At 50.3% G+C, this 10,399-nt stretch overlaps 2 protein-coding genes across 5 annotated transcripts in view; one reads left to right on the forward strand and one right to left on the reverse strand.

Moving 5' to 3' along the window:
• The window catches only part of LOC111930396 (solute carrier family 23 member 1-like), a 33,807-nt gene extending 23,965 nt beyond the window's left edge, over positions 1–9,842 (reverse strand). For 2 of the 4 annotated variants that reach the window (XM_023928454.2, XM_023928444.2), the window contains exon 1: positions 9,508–9,823. Coding sequence is in view for 1 of the 4 variants with exons in the window: in XM_023928444.2 (XP_023784212.1) it covers positions 9,508–9,525 (18 nt within the window). In the remaining 3 variants the exon portion in view is untranslated. Of the gene's footprint in view, positions 1–8,614; positions 8,730–9,507 lie in introns of those variants that run through there. The other 2 variants (XM_023928423.2, XM_023928439.2) reach the window with 2 other exon arrangements.
• Positions 8,068–10,188, forward strand: LOC147653573 (uncharacterized). The gene is made up of 2 exons (XM_086885801.1): positions 8,068–8,336; positions 8,643–10,188. Exons 1-2 carry the CDS (start codon positions 8,125–8,127, stop codon positions 8,866–8,868), a joined length of 438 nt encoding a protein of 145 aa, XP_086741927.1. The 5' UTR covers positions 8,068–8,124; the 3' UTR covers positions 8,869–10,188.
• The last annotated feature ends 211 nt before the right edge of the window (positions 10,189–10,399 follow it).

Consider the following 10,399-nt stretch of genomic DNA (forward strand, 5'->3'; position numbering starts at 1 on the left):
TAATTTCAGCCCAGCATCTGTTCAATGACTCCTCAGTCCTGCCATAACCTTGTTTTTACATGAGACCCAGGCATTCAGTAACCCGAGCTTCTTAAACAACTTGTATAAACTTGTGTAACATCCAAAAGGCGTGGGTGCACAACAACACCTGTGTCACCTAGACTAGCATGTGAAACTGCCCACACCATTGCCCACTTTCTGCAAGCAAAGAGGATTACCCATGGTCACTGACTTGAAGTTAGTACCTGTGTGTTCACTGAATCATAGAGTAGTTTGATTTGGAAGGGACCTTAAGTGCCACCTAGTTCCAAGCCCTCTGCCATGGACAGGGACACCTTTTTCACTAGACCAGGCTGCTTCAACCCCCATGGAACTAGCCTTGAACACTTCCTGGGACAGGGCATTCACAATTTCTCTGGGCATCCACAACTTCTCTGTAGTTCAGAATTCAGTAGTGGGAGTGTGGGAGAAGGACACTTTCGCAGAGGGAAGATTTAAAAGGTTCAAAGCAGCACAAGAGAAGGTAGGGAGAAATGCCACTGTGGCTCAGGAAAGCTTTACCCCTCAGTGCATCCCCATCAGCCAGCAGGGAGATCTGTGTGAAAACACAAGAGACACTTGAGCCAGCATTGAAAACCATCAGCTGAGAGTTGCCTTGCAGGCTGCTGTGATGGAGAAGCAGCCCTTGAAGGATATCACCCACAAGGAATATACCACAAAGGTGGACAACTCCAGCCAAGACTGTTGAGCTAGGAGAGCTGCAGCCTCATGGCCATGACAGCTTCCCCACTAGCTTCTCCTTCCTCTTAGCATTCCTCACAAGGAAAGGACTTGCTGACTTAGGGCATGGACATAGTCCTCTCCTGAGCCCAGGGTTGCTCCCTGCAGGAACAGCCTGGCGCCCTGCTCTGGTGCCCAGCTCTCCTGCTTAATGCAGATGTCTGCCTCTGGAAAGCAGGAACTGGGAACTGCATGGAAATCCCACTCCAGCAGGATATTGATTTTGTAATAATAAGCCCCTTTATCTCCCTCAGCCGCAGGCCAGCTTTTAAGAGCATTAGCAAAGGGTTAAGCCATGTCATCTACTCAGCATTTTGAGCATAAGCATGGTTATTGTGTCACAGGGGTTTTGCTGAGCCTGTTCATTCCCTGGCATGCGTGACAAGACTTACTGCTGCGGACCCTGTGCTGAAGGCCATGCTTTTGGCATGTGCTCAGTCCACAGCTATTTCACATCAGGACACATCCAGCTGCAGGTAGGGGCACTGCCTTAGGTTCTTCCCACTGTCCTCCAGCCATCAGCAGCAGAGGGACCAGCTTATAAGCCCCAGCAGGAGAAGATTCCAGGCTCAGGATCAATAGAGAGACCACTTCAGGGTCAGTCCTGTCCTGACAGATGTATTTCCAGAGCCCAGGGGGCTGCCTGCACTCCAGCTTCTGCTGCCAGATGTGCACACTGGGGATGCCCCAAGGCAGGCTCCTCTGCCATCAGTGTTGCAGTGTCACACAGTCCAGCCTGCCTCAAAACTTATACCTTCATTGCACGAGCAAACAGCAAAATCCCTGCAGTCAGACTGAGAAAAGAAAAAAGAAAAAAACCAAAAACTCCCAAGAAACCAGCAATATTCACTGAGACAGGGAGGAACACACCTCCTTGGTCTGTTTTCCAGGGGGAGCCAAGGAAAGGTCACTGTTTAAGAAGGATTAACCAGAAAAGTGAAGAAATGAAAGTAGTTTCTGACCAAGATCATTATGAGTCATGGGAGGTTGAAACAGGTTTTTCTGAGAAATCAAGTAAATCCCTTGGAGAGAAGCCCAGAAGTATCAGCCCAGGCAAAACAAAAAAAGGACTGAGAAATGGATGGACAAACAGAGCAGGATTAAGGCGTTCCCACATCTAAAGTCCCACAGAGGTGACAAGAAACCTCTCTGCAAGTGCAAGGAGGGCCAGAGTACTGCTGAACTATCCCAAGTGGGAGCAAGAGCCAATGCTGGGGAGGAAGGCAAGCAAGGACCAGCCACTGCCTGACCCCACGACTCCCTTCCACTCTGCGGACACCCTCATCTGCACCCCTGTGTTGGGACAGGATGTGACAAGAGTTTGATCCTGTCTGACATTTTTATTTCTTCTTTATGCACTACAGTAAATCACACTAAGATTGTAAGACCACTGTTGGGTTTTAGAAATAAAAGCAGCTCACACATCCAAGGCAACATTCCCGCCCTCAGAACCAACTGGGGCAGCCATAGGCAGCCAAACATACTGGCTACAGCTAAAGGCCACAGATATAAAAAGAGAAATAAACAAAAACTGACCCATCTCCATGCAGAGCTGTATTTGTTCCAATGCTATTAATGAATAACAGCCTCTAACCCTCATATCTGCAGTTAAGTCCCAGGACAGGCAAGGACGCAGTATAGAAGAGGCATAGGGGACCCACAGGGCCGGGGGAGCTCCAGGGGATGCAAGGAGGGGAGAAGAGAGCCACAGCAGGGGATGCTCCAAAAATCACCTCAAAGTCCTGCTGGTCACACAGCTGGTGTACTGGCTGCTGGGGATTGCCTGCTCCAAAACATCTGGCTCTCAAGCACTCAGGCAACATGGAGCATCTTTTCTCTTCGTGGGTGTACACAAGTGACCAGGCAGGAGTAGGTAAGAGCAACATACATTCCAGGAGGCAAGAGCTGGTTGCTACTGCAGCCCCTCCAGCTATAAAACATCACAGCCTGAAATGACAGGCAGAGAGATGCCAAGCAGAGAAAAGGAAAAGGAAAAAGAGATTTCTCTGCAGCTCCCGTAGTGGCAAAGCCAGTGGAATTGCTGCTATGAAGCCCTTTTGATTCCCACGGTTCATATCCTACTCAACTGCTGTTGACAGAAAATCAGCCCCAGCTTCTTGCAGGAAGAAAGAGACGGGCACAGGAGGGTCTGCAGCTCAAGAGTCAAGCATGGATTTTGGCAGGTAGAGGAGGAGGAGAAGGAGTAGGGTGCCTGATGTGCAGCTCCAGCACCTGGACAGATGCTAACAGCCAGTCTCTGCAGATGGGGGCTATAAAGGATGGATCCTAAGGGTTTGCTCTTTCTCACTCCCTTTCCCACGCCTGTTTTCTTTCTCTGCGGGGCTCTGGAGCCGAGTGGCCAGAGCAGGGCTGGGAGCAGGGACACAGGGCTTGTGCCGACACGGAGGAGAGGCAAGCCCCGGGGGAAGAGCGGCTGCTAGCTTTGCTGCTCAGGGCTTAATGCACTAAGAGCCCAGCTGATTCCTGCTCAGACGCAAAGGGAAACCGCAGGCACTCGGGGCGGCCCGGCACCCAATGGTGCTGCGTTTCCCCAAACCATGACGGGACAAAAGTTGGGGAAATGCATCGTCCTTTGCCTGCTGCCCTGGAGCTGCCTGAGCTTCGCCTGGAGCGATGCTGCTGGGCCCGGGACCGCCTCACTCGGTGCAGGACACGTCAGAAAGGGGCTCCCCAGAGACGCCGCCAACGGGACCGATGTGCAGAGCAACATGTCAGGTACGAAATGAGCGCTCGCCCGGCTCTCCCTCGGCGGGCTGCCTCGGGGCCCTCGGTGCAGGCACACGGGGGAAGGGTGCAGGGACGAGGTGATGGAGGCACCATGGTGCTTCTCTCGTCGGGCACAGCGGCACTCCCAGGCCATGCGTGGGCTTTGTATGGTGGCCACAGCAGCTTCTGTGACATGGGAGAGATGCGTCGCATCAGAAGCAGTCAGGAGGCACAGGGAGGAAACTCGACAGTGGATATTTTCCTTTGAGAGTAAAGTCCTTCTCCATGTTACCATCTATGCACATCACGATGGACCAGCTGTCTGCTCAGGGTGTGGGTGCACTGAACATATCCCCATCCCCAGAGGCTGAGCTGGGACCCTTGCGAAGAAATTGAGATTTTTTTCTTAAAAAAAAACCCACAAATAATCTCCAGCTGCTGAGGGTGATTATTTTTCTTTAATCCGCTTTCTAGGGTAAAGCACGTGCCATTCCCCAATGAGTGAGACACAGCCTCAGAGCTGCTGTGGGGTGACCTGGGGCTGGCATCAGCTCAGAGAGCCCATGTTATACTCCAAATCATGGTGACTATTGGCAGAGGTCATAACAACCAGTGCTGGACAATGTAATCATACAAGAGATCCCATCCAGGCATTCAGCAGCCTCCCTGGCACTGCTGAATTAAGTCATGTAGACATCTGCACTACCTGATAACAGCCCTGCTGAAATTAGAGAAAGTCTGATCTTACTTAACCCAATTTGTTTTTTAGCAGCCCCACTGGACTAGAAGCCTACATCACCTCAGTAAAAGTAGAGGGAAACCAGATCTCTCTCTCACATTAGCTTTACTATTCCACTTGGAATTCCCCACAAAAGTTCCCCCTGAGCTAGATAATGCACATTTCTGCTTGCAGGTTTTAAGCTTGGTTAAATTAGAGTTGATCGAAGTGTTTTCCTTTTATTTAGGATATTGATATCCATAATACCTGTTACCACAATTTCTTGGTCTTGTGGCAGAATATCTGTGCAGGGGGTTTGCAAACACATGGTCAGACTGCCATTCTTTTTGGAGCCCACCTCCCTTTTGGCTCTCCTTAGGTATCAGTGCAATGCAGAAGAGATGGTCTAACCAGGATAACTAAGTAGCTCTGAATAGCTGTGAGTTACAAACCAGTTAAAAAATTAAAGTCTGGAATGAAAAAAGCCTCTCTCTCTAGCAGAGAGTAATACTTCTTTGTTTTGAGTTCCAACCAACAGTATTCTCACAGAATGTTGTGTTATTAAAAAAAATAAAATTATTTTCCTTTCTCTCCTAAAAATTGCTCTCTGCATACTCTTCCCCAGCCTGCACCTTTCCAGTCTCACTTCTGCTGTTCCATAGCTGCCCACACTGGAGAGTTTGCAACTGAAAAAACTTGTTTTCCAGATAAAGCTGCTAGACTTTCTAATGAATTTCCTTTGGACTATGTAAAACAACACACACAAACAAAAACCAAACAAAAATCGACAAAAAAAATCCTAGAGACTTGCAGGTCCCGCAGGACTGACACAGCGGCCTGGCAGCCCTTCAACAGCGTCACTGGGGGATGCTTTGTCATCACTTATGCTTAACATGTCCCCTTCTCCCTCCCAGTGCCATGTACAGCTCTCCCCCCACCACGCTATGGATACTACTACGTGGACAGAGGCTCAGGTGTCTCCGTGGGCTCGGTGCTCGTGTACTGGTGCCAGGAGGGATACCAGCTGGTGGGCAGCGAGAGGCTCACCTGCCTCCGCCAGGAGAGCACTTCATCCTGGAGCCACCCGCCGCCCCAGTGCCAGGGTAAGGAGCCCTCGGGGGCAGCGCTAACTCGGGTGGGGAGGAGCAGCCACCGGCCCTCACACGGGCACTTCCTCACTCTGACCAAGGGCAGCAGGAGGTGGGGACACCCGGCCGCCCTGAACGGGACAAGGAAGGTCCTGCTCGACCCAGTCGGTTGTGGGTCAGCACCATTGAAATGCCTGCTCCAGCAGCAGCCCTGCAACAGCATTTCAGGAGCTGAGAAGGCAGGGTGGTGCCAGGGGGTGAATTCACCTGAGATCAGCTCAGCAGATATCCAGACCTTCCCTCATTCCCACTAACTGCTGCTCAAGTCATCAGGCTGGGTCAAAACCTGGTACTGGCTGACACCTGACTCCTGGTGCCAGGCACAGGGAATCCGGAGCACTGACACAAAAGCTTTCCCAACAGGAGGAAAACTGAACTTCACAGTAACCCGGTGCATGCTCAGCATGTGCCAGTTGCAAGTGGCCCTCCTTAATACTTTTCAACTTTTTTTTTTCTTTTTAACATTTTAACTTTTTTCCCTTTTTAGCTGCTTTCTTTTGCCCTTTTAGATTTTTTCTTTTTTACATTTTTCAACATTTTTTCCTTTTCAACTCTTCTCCCTTTGAAACTTTTTTCCCCTTTAAATTTTATTACATTTTAATTTTTTTCTCTTTTTCCTGTTTAATCTTTTTCCTTTCTATTCTTTAGGACCTAATTTTTACTACCTTTATGCTTTATTGAAGACACATCAAATGCTTTATATTTTCCATCCCGTGTGATTATTTTATATTACCAGAAGAAAATATGACGTGTTAATATGGGGTTTTTTCATTAACTTTCCGCTGTATTGAGCCGGCGTGGCATCAGCCACGTTCACCGTTAGCTTTTATAATGATTATTAATAAATATTCTCTGGAACTTTGGGGTTACCTGCAAGGGGGACGGCGGCCGGGAGCAAGGGGGGTCCCTGTCCCCGGCCCCGCTCACCGCCCCTTGCCCGCAGCCGCCCCGCAGCCCTCGGGCACCGGGTCCCGCATCGCGGTGGCCGCCTCGCTGCTGAGCGGAGCCGTCATCCTGGCACTGTCCGTCTCCTTCGCCGTGTGCTGCTGGCGGGACAGGGCGAGGAAGAGCCGCGGGGGGTGAGTACGGAGGTGGTGAGGGGGGCGGAGGGGTGGGTTCGGCAGGAGTGAGGAGCAGCGGCGGGAGCTGAAGGAGTGTCGCTGCTGCCATCTGCTGAGACACGCGGGTTGCGCCCACTCGGGACACTTGAGACCCACCTGTGCCCTTTCACAACCCTCCTGCTCACCCAACTGGAACTATCAAGCATAAAAAAAAGCACTGCTCCAAAGCCAAGGTATGTTTGACTGTGGAAAGGGTTTCCATCAGTGGGAATGCTGCTGCTGATTGCAGAGGGTTCTGGACAAGCTCAAGAAGTGAGACCATGGAAACCTCATGAGGTTTAACAAGACCAGTGCAAGATGCTGCACCTGGGTCAGGGCAATCCCTGATATCAACACAGACTGAGGATGCATAGATGGAGAGCAGCCCCACTGAGAAGGACTTGGGGGTTCCAGTGGGTGAGGAGCTGGACATGACCCAGCAATGTGCACTCAGTCCAGAAAGCCAATTGTATCCTGGGCTGTATCCAAAGGAGTGTGGGCAGCAGGGAAAAGGAGGGGATTCTGCCCCTCTGCTCTGGTGGGACCCCACCTGCAGTGCTGCATCCAGCTCTGGAGTCCCACAAAGATGATCAGAGGGCTGGAGCACTTCTCCTATGAGAAAGGCTGTGAGAGCTGGCATTCAGGCTGCAGAGAAAGCTCCAGTATTTCACGGGACCATACAAGAAAGAGGGATAGAAGCTTTTTAACAGGGCCTGTTATGATAGGACAAGGGGCAATTATTTTAAAGTGAAAGAGGGTTGGCTAAGGTTGAATATAAGGAAGATGGGTTTTATAAGGAGGATGGTGAAACACTGGAACAAGTTGCTCAGAGAGGCTATAGATTCCCCATCCCTGAAAACATACAAGGTCAGACTGAATGAAGCTCGGAGCAGCCTGATCTAGTTGAAGGTGTCCCTGCTCATCGCAGTGGCGTCACTTTAAAGGGTCACTCCCAACCCAAATTATTCTATTATTCTGTTAGCTTGGTGATTTACACAAAGCTCCCCATTATCAGAGGAAGAAGGAACAGACAATACATGGAGGATAGTTGATAGGAATATCACTTTTCCAAGGCTAAATTCAGTGCAACTGTCTGCACACAGCCCAGGGTGGGGGAGGGAAAGGAAGAGCATTATTCTCTGGAAAGAACTGGGAGAAAAGTCATGGTGGGAAGCAGGACTGGACAAGCAGGGTAGCAGGACCACAGTCACAGAGCATCCTCTCTGCAGCAGCACTGCCCAGTTTTCCTGACCTACACTACAGTCCAGCAGGGCCTCTTTTGTACCCTGGGCAAAGGATTACAGTAACAGGGACCATGCATCCTACGAATGCACCTTTAACCAACAGCCTAACTCATTATCAGAAGTGCACAAGGACAAGGAGGAAAAAAAAAAAAAGGGAAAAAACCCCAAGCAAGAGAAAGCATGTCAGTCTTTCAACAGGCACCAACCATACCCCTCCCCACGGGCCTGCTCTTCCCTAGGTGATGCAGCCCTTTTCTACAGGGCTGAAACAGTGCCAGTCCTTTCCTCCAGGAACAGAGGAAGGGGGCAAAAATCATTGGGTGACAGCGTTGCCTTAGGATACAAACATGCCAGATCTTTCCAGGGGTGTGAGTAAATAAAAGCCAGACCACAAAGCAAGCATCTGCATGGGCATCTCTCTCCCACCACCCTGCAGGCAGCAGCAGCAGCATAGAAGGAAAGGCAGAGGACGGAAGCGTGACCCCTCCACCCCCGAGAGGGGCAGGAATGCTTTTGGAAGACTCAAACACTACCACCGGCGCGATTACCACCTCTCGGCCGTCTCCAGCTCTGTGTTCCCAGGGGCATTCGCAGGCTGCAGTAACCTGGCTTTCCAAAGGTACCGCTCAGCCCCCCTCTGCCGCTGTCCTCCCAATCTCCCCACACAGGGCCCAGAGCTGCCCCCAGACCGCCCGGAGGCAGGAGCTGTAAAACAAACAGCTCCAATTGCTCGGGCAGTCAATCCCCGGCTTCACCCTCGGACGTGCTCCCCACACAGCACCTAGCAGCAGTAAAACCCTTGCAACCCGCTCTGTTTCGAGGGGGAGGGAAGCCAGAGGCCCAGGGCTCCGTTTTGCCCTGCCTCAGCATCGCCTGCGTGGGCTGCAGCCCCCTTACCATTCCCTGTCCCGCTTGCCTTTCCCAGCAGCCCTGCCCAGCAGCCGAAGGTGCCCTTGGAAAGATGGCGCCCCGGGGCCCCGGCCTTGCCCGGGCTGGTGCTGCCGCCCGGCGCGGCCCCGGCCGGCGGCCTGCCCGGCCTCCTGCCCCGCAGCGCCCTGCTGCCGGCCCACCGCCACAGCGACCTGCTGCCCCTCTACTGCACAGGCCCGGAGGAACACAAGGTCGTCAGCAAGTTTGGAAAGCCGGTTTGAGAATTTAAACTGCCATTCGACTTTCCTTCCTTTTCTTCTTTTAACTCTGATCAACTCCTTGAGCTCAGGGATTTCAGAAGAGCCAATTACTGCACCTGGGTTTTCAAATGGAGAAAATCTGATACTTCATGCTGAAAGACATTTTTTTATGTAACTCTTATTTCCCTCCCCTGTCCAGCAGTGCACATTTCAAACAGGAGTTTCTGGGCTTTCAACTTAATTGATCATTTCTGCATAAAGCATAAAGCTAAGTCTGAGCAGCCCCAGCTTAACCTGAAGTCTATTGTGTAGGCTTCTAGGTTTTGAACGAGTCTGATTTTCTGATTAGGGCTCTTCTAAAGGCCGAAAGTGGAAATAGTTACCAGGAACAAATAATGATATTAAGTATCTGGAAAAATTTACAATTAATTGCACTTGAATATAGATGGAGACTTCAAGAGTTTTTTTGCTGGCATTTAGAACTCAGCATATCCTCCCACTCCTATATGGACAATGTTAGACTTGGAAGATGTATTGACAAGAGTGCAAAGCTATCCAATCAAGGGGAAAACATGAGTTTATCTTTAATACAAAGAACTGAGCACATCTGAAAACAAACAAGCAAAAACCACCCCCCTCGAAAAGGAAAAAAACACCAACCTCTTGAGGGTTTTTCATCCCTTCTCTCCAGCATTAGAAATTCAAATCACATGTATCAGGACCCACAGCAGGACTCAAATAGCTAACCTAAGTGCCATCAATTGCATTCAGAAAGCAACGACCCTCTATTTCTGTCGAATATTTCCTGGGTTGAAGTCCAGGGGCATGTTCCAGGCAGCATATGCAGAACCTGCCAGGCAGCTTCCGGACACCTCAGCCCCTGTTTGCACCCAGGACAGAGCTCTGCCTGCACAGCATGTTCAAGGCACTCTGGGCACATGGGGCTTGTTGAGTAAAGTGGCACCAGGTCTGCACTGAGATGCTGCTGGTATCTCAGGCTATGCTGTTAGGCAGAGGAGGGACGAGCAGCCCCAAGAACTGTTGCATGCATGGGGCTGGGAATAAGAATGAGCACCCCCAGCAGGCCCTGCTTGCTCCAAGCTGCGGTACTCAAACAATCCTGCTACAAAGGCTGGGAATCTTAGTCTGCTGACTTCATTTCTGCCAACATTTGCATCACATTTGAAGGAAAGAAGACTTAAAAAGATGCAAGGTAGCATTTCCTTGTGATAAGACAAGGTTTGATAGTAGATGTTGATACCACTGCCATTTTTCCCTGGAGTGAGGGCTAGGGACACTGTTTTTTCTATTTCTAATAAAAAATAAAGGAATCAATCTCAATTTCAAATCCTATGTCTTTTTTTTTTTTTTTTTTTTTTCACATGACCAAGCTATGGGAAGTCTGGAAGCAGGTGGTAAACCTTTTACAGATCCCTGGAAAATGATGATGTTTTACCAGCAACTGCACCAGAAGGAAGAAAAATCTTTCATTTTCTTAAGGCAACTGATGCCTTAGAAAGGACAGGGAACACAAGACCTGCTCTGAGCTTCC

The sequence above is a fragment of the Cyanistes caeruleus genome, chromosome 4, assembly GCF_971803275.1.
Source record: "Cyanistes caeruleus chromosome 4, bCyaCae1.hap1.1, whole genome shotgun sequence".
Classification (NCBI taxonomy): Eukaryota; Metazoa; Chordata; class Aves; order Passeriformes; family Paridae; genus Cyanistes; species Cyanistes caeruleus.

What these genes read in the sequence shown, in the direction of transcription:
- LOC147653573 (XM_086885801.1), top strand. Translation starts at nt 8,125, where the DNA reads ATGGGCATCTCTCTCCCACCACCCTGCAGGCAGCAGCAGCAGCATAGA. An exon ending in AGTAACCTGGCTTTCCAAAG is followed by an intron (nt 8,337 to 8,642) that starts GTACCGCTCAGC and finishes TGCCTTTCCCAG; the next exon opens with CAGCCCTGCCCAGCAGCCGA.